The sequence below is a fragment of the Pteropus vampyrus genome, unplaced genomic scaffold (genome assembly GCF_000151845.1).
Source record: "Pteropus vampyrus isolate Shadow unplaced genomic scaffold, Pvam_2.0 Scaffold22, whole genome shotgun sequence".
In the NCBI taxonomy this organism is placed as follows: Eukaryota; Metazoa; Chordata; class Mammalia; order Chiroptera; family Pteropodidae; genus Pteropus; species Pteropus vampyrus.
In genome coordinates this window covers 8,292,872-8,310,614 of record NW_011888803.1, presented here as the reverse complement: position 1 = coordinate 8,310,614, position 17,743 = coordinate 8,292,872, and the positions used below count along the sequence as shown (strand labels likewise).

Here is a 17,743-nt window from a genome sequence, read left to right as displayed (position 1 = left end):
TTCCTTTGAATTTGTGACGTGAACTATTTTTAAAAATTTACTGTGAAGTTAAGAGATAAGATACTTTTTCCTATGACTCTTTAGAGAAATTAATTTTGTCTCTGTAAAGGCCTCAAGTGAGACCCACCTGACCTCATTTTGGCTTTCACTAATACCCACCCACCCTCCAGCAAGCAAAAACTCTCTTCTACTTTAGAGCAGAGCTGACCTCCCATTTCAGGTTGCTTGCTCAGATTCTGAGTTCTAAACTCAACTGCCTGCAAGATACCACCTCTCAGACATAGTTGATTCTAAGAGCCTTGTCTCTTGTCCACCTTGCCTCCTAGTCCTGACAAATCCCTCCTTGCTTTCAGCTAGCTCACAGGTCTAGTAGATTTCCAGCTTACCCTCAGAAGTTCTGGTTTAGCCATCTTACATAGGACCTAGAAAACTGCATATTTTACAGTTTCTGCCTGCTAAAGGACTCTGATAAAAGTTATTCCTGGGACCACACTTTGAGGAACACTGGCTAAGGTAGTAAATTCCTTGAGGAAGTATTTGGTAGATTTTTATTCAATTGAGTTATTGAAGTTGTATAAAGAAATATGTCATTTTATATTAGGATGAATATTTTCTAAGTCAGATTTTTACATCCTTCAAGATATTAGTCTGCACCCTTGACCTGATTGAACTAGAAATGGAAAATTAAATGATAATTATTTCAGGCCTACAGAGAATGGTTGAAAAATATACTTTGAAGGTCTTTTAAATAGGAAATTTATAATATGTAATATAAAAAGGTTTTTTTTTAATGTCCTGCCATTAGAAAACTGAAAATCTTGAAGGTTAAGATTATCTTGATAATATTGGCACAGAATTAAATATATATCAGCGAACATTAAAGGAATTCCAGAATTTCTAACAACAGTATTAACTACTTTCAGATGCCTTGTCTTATGTAAATAGCCAAAGATCATTTTTTCTTTTCATTAGATCCCTTGAAAATAACTGATAAATGAAGGGTTAGTGAATAACAGCACTGTGCTTTCTAGATGGGATTTCTTAAACTTCCTTGTTTTTTCTTTTGAAATTTGGTTTTATTAATAAGGACTACAGAAATAAATGGGAGGAAATCGCTTAATCTAAGAATCAGTAGTAAACAACCTTGCATGTAGTAAAAGATGCCATCACTGATGCTCACCCATCACATTAAGAGATGCATTTCTAATAAATTTTTACTTTAGGAATATACTATGGAGATTCCTCATAAAATTAAACTAGTGTACAACACAGCAGTTCCACTTCTAGATATTTATCTGAAGAAAACAAAAACAGCACCCTTATGTTCATTGCAGCATTATTCACAATAACCAAGAATTGGAAGCAACCTTGGTATCTGTTGATAGATAAGCAGATACAGAAGATGTGATGTGTGTGTGTGTGTGTGTGTGTGTGTGTGTGTGTGTGTGTGTATATATATATATACACTCAGCCATAAAAAGAATGAAATCTTGCCATTCGTGACAACATGGATGGACCTAGAGGATATTTGTGAAATAAGTTGGACAGAGAAAAATAAATACTGCATGATTTCACTTATATTTGGAACCTAAAAAAAAAAAAAAAAAGAATAGACAAAACAGACTAATAGATGAAGAGAACAAACTGATGGTTGCCAGAGGGGAGGGGGCTGAGGGGATAGGTAAAAAAGGTGAAGAGGATTAAGACCCACAAACTTCCAGTTAAAAAATAAGTCAAGGGAGTGTAATGTTCAGCATAGGAAATAGAGTCAGTAATATCATAATACCTTTTTACAGTGACGTATGTTAATTAGATTTATGGTTATCTTTTTGTAAGTTATATAAATGTTAAATTATGTTGTACACTTGAAACTAATATTCTATGCAAACTACAATTTAAAAAATTAATTTAAAAATTTATTAAATGAGATTTGTTTTTGATTAATTTATACTAATAATACTTAAAATTATTCAATACAGAAGAAATTTTAACATTTAAAGCTTTAAGGTTATAGGTAATAAAATTAAATTTTTAGCTTACATACACATTTTTGTTCCAGAGAAATATGATTTGGGTAATCAGTAGAAGATAAAATTCTGCGAATTGGAATAAAAATACAAGTTCAAGGAGAAAAAGAAGCATAAGATTTCTAACTGTTGAGGAAGAGCTTGTTCATATTTTTTTTTAAATGGCTGATATTGATATCAAATTCCCTTGGTATTTAGATTCTAGTATATTTAGTTAAGAGTGATGTAACAGTTTCATTTTAAATCATTGGTATTTATAGTATACCGTAAATTAAGTTCTTTGTATCTATTTAAACTTATGAGTAAAGATTTAAGTGAAATTTTAGATGTCTGTTAATTTTTTTATTTTTTTAATTATAACGACCTATAATATTATATTGATGCAGGACAAGGCCGATTTCCCCGAGTAGGCTGGGAGACCAAGCCCTGTACTGAGAGAAGAGGGTACTTTGGCGGAGGTTGTAGAAAAAATTCAGCACACACGCCAAAGTTAGAGTTAAAGGAAAGTTTATTAGAAAAGGGGTAACACTCCACAGACAGAGTGTGGTCTCCTCTCAGAGGCAGAGAGTGAGAGAGACAGTTAGAGAGAGACAATAAAGGCACTGAGAGGGACCCTGAGTGTTCAGGGGAGTCAGTTTATGTCATTCTTTAGTTCCCATTTCCTTTGATATAGACATATAGTGAGGAAGGGGAAGAGTATGTGGCATGGAAAAGGTAAGAATATGTAGAGTGAAAGGCCTGCTGGCAATTCCCAGGCTTTAATCCATGGGTTCCCCAAGGTTTTAGCCACAGGGAATGACTCTTGGTTCCTGTTTTCTCTTCACAGATATGGGGAGTGGGTTGGGTTGTTAGCAATCCCAGCAGAAATCTTCCTTTGTTCTGCAGGTGTCCTCCTGGCCTGGCTGCAGGGTTGATCAGCGAATTGGAGTCTCTGATGGTGGCTTGATTAACATTTTAATTCTCTTGCCTCCTCCCTAATTAATGTTAGTTTCAGGTATACAACATAGTGATTAGACGTTTATAAACCTTTCGAAGTGATCACCCCGATAAATCTAGTACCCGTCTAACGCCATACATAGTTATTACAATATTATTGCCTATATTCTTTGTGCTATACTTTACATCCTCGTGACTGTTTTGTAACTACCAATTTGTACTTCTTAATCCCTTCCCTTTTTTAACCCACTCCTCCACCCCCCTCCCATCTGGCAACTATCAAAATGTTCTCTTTTAGATGTCTGTGTTTTAAAACGTACAAAAGTATCATTGTTTTTCAAAATTATTTTATGTTTCATATAAACAAAAAAAATGTGAACACCCTGAATAAGTTTTCCCAGGCACACATACAAAATATTTTCTGCAAGGGTTATTTAAAATCACGTTTAAATCTAGAGACTAATAGGTGTCTTTAAGGAACATAGTAAGTATTAATGACAGGCTGTTATTGAGTACCTTCTCTTTTTTTAGGTACTCTTAAGTGTTTTATATACATTATAATTACGTTATATTGTATATTGTAAATTTGTTATAATTGCATTGAGAGCCCTGCCTATAGCTTTGTAACTACTAAGTGGTGGAAACTAGATCCAAAACTAGGCTTGCCTGCCTCCAAAGCCTTGATACATTCTTTGCAATATAGCACATGCTTCTCAGGACCATAAATGGCTATAATGTGTGTGAAACTCAACTCCAGTTCTTTGTTAGGGCTTTTGGGATTGTTGATTATTTTTCAAAGTGAGAGTCATTATCAGGATGAGTATATGCTCAAAATGATATTAACCTTTGTTCACATTTTGGAACAAAGGAAGCAAGAAGTTATTTGATAACCAGAAAATGTTAAAATCAACCCAATGAATGTCCACACATATGAAAGAAATATGTAGAGTGGAGTATTAAATATTTTTATCATCTCAGAGATGACACATTCAGTGATGGAATGGGTTTCCTGTGTGGCAACCTGTTTGAAGCAGTTTTATAAGAATTGTAATCTTTGCTTGAGGGAAGCTGAAGCTCAGCTAGTTGGCACAGCTGGGTGAGTGTTGATAGGACAATTGCAGGCACAACCATTGATGTCTCAGTAGCTGTGAACTTGAGAATATAACATCAAGTTGAGAGTTAAAATATTTCCCAAGTTTTTAGAAAAAAAACCTCATTTTATATTTCACATAATTCCCTTAACCAGTAATCAAAACTATATATTTAAAACCTGAGCATCGCTGTGAAAATTGTAGGTTTATAATCTGCTGAGAATTTGACCATCATATCACTTTGGATCTACTTCAGTTAATCAACTAAATGTATATACTCTAGCTATGTTACATAATAATTTGTAACCAATTTTATATACTCTTCAGATAGAATAATAACATGAATACTCAAAATTTCTAGATGATTTGGATTTTCATTTTAGCGGAAAAGCTTCAACCTCCTCCCCAACCAGACATCTCACTGTAATTTATTCTAAGTACCAAAACCGAATGAATTATGTGTGTATTCTCATATCCACTCTACTCAGTTCTCTAGGCACCTAGCTTATTTCTGACTCTCTACTTTGTACATATACTTTCTTGCTAGAAAGGCTTCATTTTTTCACTTGTAGTGAATACCTAATAGTTCACCATTGTATTCCCAGTGCTTAGGACAGTATCTGATACCTGGTAGACCTCAGTAAATAGGTGTTGAATGAAGAATAAGCAAACAAGAAAACAATCAAGTGAAGGAACTCAAAAGATCTGCTTTATAGTCCCAACTCTGCACCTCCTTACTGACTCTGGGTAATATACTTCTCAGAACTTCAATTCCCTCACCTGGAAGACAAAAAAGACTAGAGTAGTTCTTGCTAAGTCTAAAATAATATAATTCTATGATATAGTTAACTTGTGAACTATTTAACCTTTAAGCAAAAATTTCTCTGATGAACTTAATTATATTTTACAAAGCAGTACTTCCTAATAAAGATTAAAGATGTAAGAGTCTACCGATCAGACTCTTGCATTCAGTTTGGCACCAGAGGAGACATGCTTTGTTAACAATAAGACTAATTAATATTCACTATGTTAATTAGAAAATCAATAGAGAAAGAGGGATTTTAAGAACCAATTAAGGAGGAGGTAACTAGATTTAGCAAATGAAATGCCTAGATATTGAAAGCACTGTGCAGCCTGAAATAATAGTTGGAGGTAGGTAGGGAACAAAAGAAAATGTTTACTGAGTATCCACTTCAGATTTCTGTTATGACACCTATCCCATTGATATGTGGTAGTTATTTATTTGACTGACACCCCCAGTAAACTATGGAATTAATTTCTATGAACTTCTGTTACCTAGCAGACTACCTGTACATGGTAGACCCTAAATAAATAATTAAGGAATTAATTTATGAAGAAATGTGAGGCACTATGTTTACAGCATTTTCACATTCATTAATTCTAATGAAGTACATACCATATCTCTGTTTTAAGTTACAGTTACAAAGCCAGGATTTCTACTCAGGTCTCTTTCCCTACCAAGTTTATGCTTTTTCTGCTTACTAGTCTCATAGATCATGAACATAATTCATGGTGTTTGTCGTTTTCCTGCTAGAGGTGCTAAATTACCTTTGGAGTATAGAATCTTATTAGTGATACTAGTTTGGAAAGTTACACTCTAGAAACATTTTCACCTATTACATTTAATCTTTACAAGCTAGTTGATGGATAGTTATCCTTTCCATCATTATACTGATGAAGAAAACTGAGTACCCTTTAGGAGTCACAGCTCATAAGGACCAGTGATAAGATTGGAACCCAAGCTTTCTGAATTTAAAAGTAATTGAGCTTACTAGTGAGGATAAGAAAAGACCTAATAAATGGCATCTAGAACAAATAAGAGCCTTATAAGGCCCTCTTTAAGGCATGTTTTAAAATGTATAATTGGTCACTTTATTTTACCACATCCCAAAGCTTTTATATAATGGATAGAGTAGGATCATTCAGTGCAGTTCTGAACTGTTGAGCTTTCTGAATGGGGGCATATGTCTGCACTAACCAACTCATGACTGATGCCCCATGTCAAGCATCTGTAGCCCTCATCTACATGGATACATTAAAGTCCCAAAACAAAGTGCAGCAAACTGTAACTCAATGAAATGAGTTACAGTTTAAATATGAAAACTAAAAGAGATTAGATAAGAAATTTAACTTTGACAAGATCTGTTTGTAATATGACTTGGGCAGTATGAGTTGTGAAAATTGTACACATAGGAGTGTTATTTGGAGAAATTTTAAAATTGTCTGACCCCTGTACTTAGTTTGGTTTTACATATTTTAGTCTGAGTTTATCTTTTTTCCTCCTGTTCTGGGCCTTCATTAACAACCTGGTTTCTTGCTTTACATTTGGATTTTGAAAGTTAGTTTGTTCTCTTAATCCATTCTCTTTCTGCTCTTAAAATAATTTTAGTACTTTTAAGTTTGTGTTATTTTAAAGGATTTCGATAAGTGAATCTAAAGCATTTAGTCTGTAATTGATTCAGGAACCTTACTGAATTCAGTTATGGAAGGATGAGCCATATTTTAAAAACTCGAAGCTATCAGATAACCATAAACCAATTTATATTAAGGTTAATTTTTTAAAACAGCCAAAGATACACTTTATACATTTGGAATCAGTTAGTTGCGCTTTTAACCCAGAAACCTAGGTTGAGAAATATGACTATTAAGAGTATAGTTAAGTGCTACCTTTAGCAGATAAATATCAACACTTGGAGAATTTTAGAGCTGAAGGAGTCTAGGTAAACACCTTATCCAATGACCTTATTTTATGGTAGAAAAATTCTGTAAGCAAGGGACTGCTATTGTATTTTTAAATTTGGAGAATATTCAGATTTAGTTTCAGTGTTTTTTAGGGGATGGAGAGATAAACTCTAAGGGGTGTCAGTGGTCACATGGGAAATAAAGTGGCTTGTGACTCTTTTTAATTCTCTTGTCTCCTTTGAGTTATGAGGAGTTTTTTGAAAATCCTAATTTCCTAATAAAATGCAAAGAAAGAAGTTCAAGAACAAGGCCAGTTTCTTTGAAAGTTAGTAACAGAGCCAAGATTAAAAGCATACCCTTGAGTATCAAGACAACTTTTATTTATATAATGTCAATCCCTGTAACACCTGTTTAGCCTACTGAGCCATGCTGTCCTAATGCCCCTGTGAAGCTGCCTGGATCAGGGTCAGCTAGCAAGGCTGTGAGGGTAAGCAAGTGAAATAACAAGAGGAAATGTCTGAGAGGGTCCCTAAGGGTGAAAGAAGAGACAAATGTTGGTGTCTTAATTCTTGTAGACTTAAGTAGTTTGTCTTATGGTAGCAGAGCCATTCTACTAATGGGAACACCAGAGTTCGTGTAAATTTCAAAAAAAAATAAAAATAAAAAAAAAGATACGGCTGTCTCTTAGGAATCAGCAACTTAATGGCTTTCAAAGGAGCTAGAGTCTAAATGCTTTAGGCAGTGCCAAGCTGGACTGTACAACTTGCCTCAAAATAATGGAAACAGAAACAAAGTACCGTTAGCCTCTTAGAAATAAATGTGATACCAAATAATGGCTTTAAGGTTGTACTGAAAGTTGCAAGCCTACATTTATAATGTAAATGTGTAAAAAGGAAAATATGTGTTTCAGTGCTTACATAATAAGTGCCATTCTTTGTTACTGAAGAAATTTGTCCACAGCTAAAGTTTCTATAAGAATGTGTTGTTACTTTAGGTAAATACAAATGTAAAACTGTGTTCATGGCTTAAGTAAATGAGCTAACAGTTTCTGTGCTCTGAAGTGATACTGTCATTGTCTCCGGTATCAGTTTTCAAGCATGGAAACTATGGATTAGAGAAGTTAACTAACTTGTTCAGAATCACAGACCAGTAAGTGATGGAGCTGCCACTTTTAACTCTGAGAGTTGGACTCCAAACACAAGCAACAAAAGTTACTGCTTTATTTAATTAAACTCTTAAGTTCACAGAATGTTATCCCATATGTGTTTGATAGCCTTCCTTTATAAACAGTTTACATAATTTACTTTTTTTAATCACCAGCAAATAGTAGTAGATTAAGAGTAACCGCTAGTAGTACAAAAATCAAAGATTCAGAATTTCAGCCAGAAGATTATCTAGTGAAGTCTGACTTCTCTGATTAACAGATTGGAAAGCTGAGGCTTAGAAATTTACTGACACTCGATGCAATATTATAGTAATTAGATGTTTGCAACATTTTCAAGTAAATGTTAAATAAAATTCAGTGGTCCTAATCAAAACCACACAGCATACCAGATTTTAATTGCATTTAAATAAAAGGTTTTAAAAATAATCATTATAAATTCTTATAAAATTTGCATCATAAGTGCTTTGTGCAGAGCCTGCTCAGCACATAAAATAGGGACCGGATTTTTTTTTTTTTTAATTTGGCAAATGTAATCATTATAGTTTTAAGATTAAAATAATATATAACTTATTACATGGTAATTTTTAAATATCTCTAAATGTTCCTCTGCTGGGAACATATTTTATACTGTATCAGCAGTAATAATATATTAGGTTCTGGTTACTATGTGGCTTTTGAAGATTTTTTTTTTAATTGCTCCAGCTTTGGAAATCTAGAGAAACCTAACATAGATTTAATATTATAAAAATAAATAAAATACCTAAAAAATTAACTATACATTGAAAATTACCAAAAACTGAGCTAAGTGGGAAACATTCACTTATTTGAGAAATTTCTCTTTATAGAAGCCTTATGATTCAATTTAAATGCACAGAAGATACGGTACTACAAGTAGGACACCATTTGTAGGATACCATTTGAAAAGTCCCTATTTGAGAATTCAAGTCTTGTTTTTTCTTAAGAAAAATTTAATTACATCCATTTTATATTTCACTTTATAATTTAATCTTATACTTTGATATCAAATTCAATCTCATTTTTCTCTTTTGTATAATTACTGCTTTCTTTAAAAAAAAATACTGCTTATTTCAAAGAGAAATAATGTTTAAAAGATGTGAAGCACTTAATCCTTGAATGCTGGAACCACTTTTAAAGTATTGTAAGCACATCTGTGTTACATTACACAGGGAAAAGAATGTATACGTTTTGTGGCCTATGGGCACTAGGGTGGCTGGTTTAGGAAGACTGAGTATTTTGCATTTCAGGTTTCTTTTTAACATAAAAAGTATTCTGTGATTCTGAAATGAAGAAATTCCAGGGGTGGGTGGGGTCTGTGTTTAAGCAAACATAAGTAGTTTTGGTTTTGCAGTTTTTCTCTCACTTGTCACCTACTTCTTAAAAAGAAATCGGTTTATACAGTGGGCTTGAGTTTACGTTTTGTTAGGCACTTCTGTTTTCCCTTATTTGACAACTATACGTGAGACAAACTGAGAACACAAAGAAAAATCACCACACCAGTTCTTAGTAAGTGTGCTACATGTCTCAGTCAGCTGTGAGTTTAGAGCAAATAATTTGTTACTGATTAAGAAATATCAAAGTTTGTGAATGATTTACTCTTAAAACAAAATTACAGAAGATTCACATGTGTCCCAGTGATAACGTCATCCTTGGTCACTTATAGTCCAGTGGGGGGGGGGGGGGGGGGGGGAAGGGTTGTTTTGTTTTGTTCGTTTGTTTGTTTTTGAGCAGGAGAGAAAAGGATGGAGTTACAGCTGTCAGGCTGGGTTTCCCCTGGGATGTGTGTTGTGCATGTGAATTATCATCTATCATTGGTAGAGATGGAGAAGAAAAGTTGGAGAATTTCTGAGCTACACTGGTGGACATATTCTCTACTTTTCCCTCCTTAACATGATATGATATTCACATGCCAACATATTCCCATATGCAACTCCTAGTGAGCTAGGTGAAATTCCATCCCTTTCTCTCCTACTCTAGAAAGCAAGCAAAGGGCAATGCATTTTTAATCAACTCTGTTTTTTTTTTGTTTTTTTTTTAAGTAATGACTTGAGAATTTCACACCTTAAGGAATATAAGCATCTAATTACCTGTGACACAGGTGACAATTATGTTATGATATCATAATTGATAACTCCATATTTCTTAAATTATGTGCTTTTTGCCTCATTCAAAAACCCAAACCTAGTTTTTAAAATTTCAAAATAAAGGAAAGCCAGATATAATTGTATGTCAATATAAATTTCTGGAAACTATAATTAGAATAAACTTTTTACAAAAGTATTTTTGTAGCCAGTTATTTTACTGCCCTATGTTACTAGAAATTATTTATCGTGAGATAATGTTTGTTTCTCTTTTAAGGCTCAAACTAAGTATATTTGAGGAATTCGAATTTTAGGTAGTTATCATTTTATCTAAAAATTTTATGATACATTAAACATTAGATATTATGTAAAAGTCTTTATTCTTTACTCGATGTGAAATGAATGACTTATTCTAGAGCTTCCCCAAGGTCAAATTATTTGATATGCTTTTGATTTAGTTTTAGAACCTCTATAATAATAGCTTTTTTAACCTGTTTTTTTTTTAGAGGTATTAAACTTACTATGTTATAAGGATATAGCTACTGAATTGATATCATTTGTTTAAAAATATTTTAATGTGTAGAACTCATTTATGAGTAATTTTTAATATTAAGAATGTGTTTATTTTTGTTTTGATTTTTTTATTATAAGATATTATGAACTGGATCTTCACAAAAGTCTCCTTGACAATTTGAGGAACAAAGTGATCATTGAGTACCCAACATTACATGTGGTTTTAAAAGAATCTGGTAATGACATGAAAGTTCTTCACCAAGGTAAGTGTAAATTTGTTCCTGTAATGCTCAGAATAACTCTAGTGAAACTGAAGCAATTATGACTGTATTTCTTTATACATGTTTTTCCACTGTATTTGCACACTTAACTGAATATACTCTGTAGCTACAGTTAATACTGTAAACAACCAAATGAATGAACTGCTGCTTCTGTCCGGTTTGAGAGCATGTAAGCTTATACTATCAATTTAAAATGAATGAATCGGTTTGAATATCTGTCTGTAAAAGGACATTCTCTGCATTATTGGAGTTCTGTATGTTTTTATCTTCTTTTAAGCTAATAGTCTTTAATTAACAGTCTCTTGTAATCAGATAAATTTACTCCCTAGTTAAAACTCTTTCTTTAGAGAATCTTAAAATGAGGGATTACAAAACGTTTTTAGTATCTTACCTTATAGAAAGAGAAATGTTGCAAGGAACATTATGTTTAAAATTTGGACTATATTTAGAATAATGTGCCGTAAGGATCAAGTGTTATTGCCTGGACCTTTTATCTCCTTTTATTTTTAAACCCACTATTTTTATTTCTTTGATTTTGTTTCCTTGGCTGTATTCCTTGACATTTTAGTGATTCCTTATAAGTTAATATTTTTCCCTTTTTGTTGAGAGAGTTGGGAGGAAGTATTAGAACTGGAAGAGGTGTATGTAAAAATTTAGTTTATAGAATGACTTATCCATATTTTCAACTACCAATGAAAGTAAGCTAATTGTGTTTCTGAATGCAGATTCTAGAGGATGAATAAAATCCAGAAATTACTTTTAAAAAGGGAGAGAGAGGGGTTATCTTAATTCAAAACCATTAGATACTGCTTTCAGCTAAGAATTATGGGTACAAGCCAAATTTCATTGTAACAAATTCCAGAGGATCATAAAATCCTTGGATTGGATTGAATTCTATTTTTTAAGATAATATTATTTGAAATATATGGTTCATGTGTTGTTATGCCAGCATTATAGACTGTAACAGGCAGTAACATTTGTTGTAAGGTGTTCTCTGTACATGTAATAGCTTTCTTTCTTGGTGAAAGTTAATAGAAAAGTTTTTGCCCAAGTGGCTAAAATATTGTCAGAGCACAGTTTGAAACTAGATTTTTAATTAGCAAGCATGAAATTTCTAATAAGCAAATATGGGTTCCTAAATCTTGAGGTTAATTCTTGACTTTATATTGTTCACAATTTGAGAATATCCCATTTTATTTTCTCAAATTAGAAATTTTAGTTTTAAAAGACCAGTTTCACGGTTTTTAAAGCTTTGTAAAACCTTACTTTTTCCTTAATATAATTCACATAGCTCTCTCTCTAAATGTTGGTTTCAGGGAAAGTTGTTTAGTAATATGGGTTACTGGCCAGGGCAAACATTGTCTGTGTAAATAAACATAGCACACACAGCTCCTCTTTTACTTTGTTTAGGAATGCACATTGAAGTAAGGCTTCCTGTAACGAAGCAAAAAGAAAAGGCTACTTTTGTAGTGTATTTGGAACCATATTAAGTAAAATTTGCTATTTTTTGGTGGATATATAATGTTGGACTTATTTATGGGAAGCACAAGTGACTTGTGCTTTCAGTACAGAGGATCATTTAGAGCTGCTATAGCAAAGAATTAAAGAGGATCTGAGAAGATTTCAAGGACCATACTAGTGTTGTCACATCATAAATACACATACTCTAAAAATAATGCCAGGTCTTCCTGGACATGCATTTCTTTGTGTAAGCACTTCAAGGTGTCTGTTTTTCTGTACCTTCTCACAGCACTGGATTTTCTGCAGGGTGGTCCCTTAATGCAAGAGGGGGATTATATAAGAACAGGGCATTTTCTTTGGAAAGCCTTGACATTCTTTCTCTCTCTGGAGCCAAAAAGTTGGATTTTAATCTTGAGTTCACAGCACAAGGTGTCTCTCTTCTAGTTTGGGGAAAATGTGTTTCTGGGCTGAGATTCAGTAGTTTTCACAGTTGATGGTTGTTACAATGTTTGCTGTGATAGTAGATTGCCATAATTTTGTTTGTCAAAAGCGTACCTGTATTGATGGGCAATAAGCAAGTTTTGTTTGTTGGCTTGCATTCCTTTTAAGGAATGAAAAAGATTGATTATAAAAGGTTAAAAGTTAAGGTATCCCACTACCTTAAATTGGAAATGTAGAGTACCGATCACCCATCTTGTATCAATCCAGTGCGAAGTGCCCAGAATGGTGTTACTAGCTTCACAGGTCCTTGTTTGCCAAAATTAGCTAGTAGATTAGATGACTCGGTAAGAACATGCTGCATTTCAGTCTAGGAAAAAAAGAATGGAACTCTACTAAAAGAAAACTGGGCAACTTTAATAAGCAAAGAAATGGAAAAGTCTTCCCCAGCTGCAATGCCAAATAGTACACAGCCCTATATATTTAAAAATGCCAGCAAAATATATTTCTGTTGGTCCAAGATAGCTCAAAATTAGAAAACGTCTCTACCTTTGAGAAGGAATCTAACCTAAAATCGATTACTTGAATTAGTGAAAATACCTGGCTTAGCAACTACTCATGTTTTGGAGCCAATGAATCTTTTCATTCATTTCATCCATTCTCCCTCCCTCTGTTCTTTCCCTCATCCCTCCTTCCTCCTCTTGTTCTTGCTTTCACTTTTAGTGTGTGTGTGAGGTAGGGCCTGGGCTATGGGGATAGATCTCAGGCACAGGAACACAGTGTAAACTTTACAGTGCAATAGGTACCATATTAGAGTTTGCATAAAATGCAGAGAAAAACAAACAAACAAAAAAAAAAACAGGAAAAAACAGCTAACTTGAAATATCATGGAGATGCTTGAAGGACTCTGCTAGGGTGTATAAAATTCCACAAGGATTGGGACATATCTTGAATGAAAGCTATTTCAAGGCCTTACTCATAAAAGGAACTCAGTGAACACCAGTTTGATTGCTACCAGCAGTCAATCTTAAATCTTAAGATACCATTGGCAAACCCCAAGGAACTTGGCAATTGGAATATGAGGCAAGATCCAGATTTATGGTTCTAGCACTAGCCTTTATTAACACTCAGTTTGCCTCTCTGAGCTTTATTTTTCTTATCTACACAATGGAGATAAATGGCTATAAACCTAAAGCAAAGTAATCTGTATTTTAACCTTAATTTTCATAGTGTTTTCATATATTACTTCCTTTTAGCTATGCTGTACAATGAAATAAATAGAGTAGTCACTCTGATTCCTATTTTATAAATTTAAAAAAAAAACTAAAAGGTAGCGTGACTTGTATTTATATGGATTTAGCGTGCGCTACACTGGTGGTATAGATACAGGGAGGAAAGGTCCAGTGTCTTCAAGGAACTCTCAGATTAGTGAGTAAGCATAGACTTAACTTGCTTTACTCAAGACAACTCCTTTAAAGAAACTTCATTTCTGCTCTGAATCTTCTTTCCCATGAAAGGAAAGAGATGACGATTAGCTAGCCTTCTATCAGCCCACATTCTCTCAATGCATACTGGCCCTCAATTTTAAGTTTAAAAAAAATCATGGAAAATTTTATTCCAACCACACTTGGCTAGCCTATGTGATAATAGGGATCTTTTCAGTGGTGCGAGTATGGAATCATAACCACACTGTGAAGTGACCATTCCCAAGTCTTCCACAGAGTCAGGAAGGATGTTACCTCACAAAATATAATTGCCACTTTCAGACATCATTTCTCTATTTATTGTGGCCAGAATCGTATATCCCGGCTGCCCGGGACATAACATGGTTTGTCTATCCCTGTGAGCGGTGCTGTTGGTATGCATCAGAAGGGAGGAGAGAAGAGGGAAAAACAGAACAAGCTAAACAGAAACAGTATAAACATTTGACTGTGTGTTTACTTTTTTTTTAGGGAAAAGTGAATCTACCAAGAACATTGGCAGTGAAAACTGAGCACTTCTTCTAGAGGAAGAAAATTCCTGGACAATTGCAGAGGACTGTGCATTGACTAGCTAGCTGTTGGATGATTGGGGTATTGTCAGTGGATGGTTGGAATTTTTGTTTCTCTGAAAAGTAATTAAACAATCTAATTTTTTTTAAAAAAAAATGTATTTTCTAGCCTCTCACGTTGACTTGCAAGGCCTATATTCCTATTAACAACCCAAACCTTTTTTTGCACCTAATTGGCATAGGGCTTATTTCAACTAGGCCCTGGCTTTTAATATGCTGAATTCTATAGACTGAAATCTTTTCTATTTGTTAGTTTGTTGTAAGACCAAACTTAAGGATCACCTGTATCCACTGCAAAGTTGTCATTGTCTTTAGTGGAACCTCTCTAAACAGAAAGGCCATGGGACACACCATCTAGCTATCAGTCATCCATGCTTGTCTTTGGGATTTATATGTAACTTACCCTCTTGAGATGACTGAATGGGTCTTTTATACGTGGGTAGCTCCTAGTACGTTGTCCTGCGTAAAGCTGGATAAATACTACTAACTACTATTTCTTATATTCAGTTCAGAAAATCAGTGACTCCACATTGTAGTTTGAATCATAAGTGCTCACAAATTTGGCTATACTTGTTCACATAGTAACTGTGTCTTATTATGAACTGTGTACCTTTCATCCCATTTCCACTCCATTCTTGTCATTGCCACGCAGGGATGTTGTGATGACCATTTTTATGCTGTGTTTTGAAACATTTAGCAATCACTGAAGAAAAAGCACTTGGAACTCTTCAGTGTTGTCAGAATGTATATGTGTATTTATGTATATACCTGGCTTAACTTATAACTTATGGCAGTTCTGTATACATTATAATCTCACATTGGAACTAAATTTTTCTAGTTTTATTGAAATTTATTCAGTTATGAAATTGCAACATGACTATAAAAGAGTAAAAGATTATTACATCTGTGTTGCATCTGTGTACTTAATGGTTAAGAAAACAAAGATAAAATTGGACATTAGTGAAATTCATTTTCAGTTTACAATTGGAATAAGTTTTAGATCAAAAGGAAACCAGAGGCGTTAATTAAAGAGACTTGAAAAGATTAGAAATATAAAGAAATAATGAGAAGATAAGCCTAGGAGAAATTTGTAGAACACAAGTATATATAACTTGGGGTAGAAATTGGAGAAGAGTATCCAAAGACAATAATGCCACAGAGACCCTTGGCGTAAAAGTAATAATGGAAATGGAATTCATAGGAAGTAAGGCCTTGCAGTTTGAAAAATATATATTCTTCTAAAGCAACTTCAGGAATCTTCTCCGTCATATAGTAAAAAATTTGTGTAGAATTATGTTGTTCACAATATTACTGGAGAGACAACAACATGAGATTTCGAGGAATTCATATTTAATTCAGAAGGGAAATTTGTCTTCTTGAAACAGGCAAGAAATAGGATGAATTGAATCAAAAGTATGAATAGATGAATAGGATTGTTTTGGGGAAAAGTGAGATAAAGTACACAAAAGAACATATGATCTGAATATCAGGGTGGAGTGGAATTTCCTAACAATGAAATCTGTTATGATGTAGTCTCATTTCCAAGAAAAGTGTTGAGTTCCATTCCTTCTATAATTTAAATTGAAAACTGGAACAAAAACCAAAGGATTTATCCTGTGCTTTTCCCCTGCCCAGAAGGAAAAAGGAAAATAAAATCTACATGATCTAATGTATCTTTGCCATCTCTGTTGCTAGAATTCTGTTAGACTTTTCAATTATAGACTGTTCCTTAGGGAAGATTTTAACTGGCAGAGTTTCCTCAAATTTAACTATCAGCTCATTTGATTAATATACACATTTATTCCCACAAGATGTACAGTAAACGTGTTTTAGTGAATAACTGTGGCAACTGTTTGGAGGTGCATTGGTGAATTGGACTGATTCATTGAGAGCCCTAGAAGTTTGTAGTCATAAGACCCAATTTCTTTTTTTAGAGAACCTCTCCATTTTGGATTCTTGACAAATTCTGATGAATAAACAAATTGCCTGACCCTTATTAAGTGCAACATCCTGCATTTTCTTCGTGACTCATATTTTAAAAGGCAAAAAGCTCCACCTGGCCTTCTTTATTTTTTAAACAATGATTTCAAAGAGAAGGTAGGCCTTTCATAATTGCTAATTATTACATATGGGATTAATAGCCATAAATTACAGTAAACAAAGCTCGCACATGTTCATATTATAAATAGAAATTAAAGAATTACTATAATTTAACACTATAATTTAAATATAACTTAAATATAATTTAAATGTAACTATGTAACTTAAATACAAAGATTTTTTTTAATATTCCAAAATATAGTTGAGCCAGTTTGTTTCCCAGTAGCAAGTAGTAAGATTTGATTTCACGATATAGAGTAAGAAGTTAAACACCTAATTATAATGCCTACAATTTCCTTTATACATTTTGTTTAATTTGGTTGACATATACAGTGTGCTCTACCGATTTCATATTAGTCATTAAATTTTAAGCAAAGATACCTAGTCTGATTTTATTTAATCATAAACTACTGAATTAAAATGTGTTTTTCTTATCAGGTAGCTATCGTGTACTTTTGATTATTAACCAATAGTCTCTCTGTTGCAAGTGATAGAAACCCAGTTCAAACTAGTCAGCCTAAAGGGCAATTTATTAGCCCATACACAAGGAACACCATACATGGCTGGGTCCAAACACCCAAAGTAGCCATCATTCCATCTCCCATACTTGCCTCTGACTTGTTCATCCTGGATTTGTTTTCTCACCTAGGCAACTTCTCTACGGGGATGCTGTCTTTGGGTTGGGAGACAGTGAGATGAAATGGTAGATGACAGCTGTTGATAGTTTCACTTACATCATCATAACCAAAGCATGGCAGCGAATTATATAAAGTTGTAGGGAAGAACTTTGGTTTTTCCCAGATTGGATCACATTCCATCCCTGAGCTGATCAGAAGAGGAGTTCCCCCAGAGTAAAGGGAGGTTATCAGAAAAAGGAAC

The 17,743-nt window shown here is 33.7% G+C and overlaps 1 protein-coding gene across 2 annotated transcripts in view; it reads left to right on the top strand.

The window, feature by feature from the left end:
* ZNHIT6 (zinc finger HIT-type containing 6) overlaps positions 1-17,244 on the top strand; it is a 56,968-nt gene extending 39,724 nt beyond the window's left edge. For both annotated transcript variants that reach the window (XM_011355581.2, XM_011355580.2), the window contains 2 exons: positions 10,673-10,797; positions 14,667-17,244. In XM_011355581.2, the coding sequence (XP_011353883.1) occupies positions 10,673-10,797; positions 14,667-14,707 (166 nt within the window). In that variant the 3' untranslated portion in view covers positions 14,708-17,244. The remainder of the gene's footprint in view (positions 1-10,672; positions 10,798-14,666) is intronic.
* Positions 17,245-17,743: the final 499 nt, after the last annotated feature.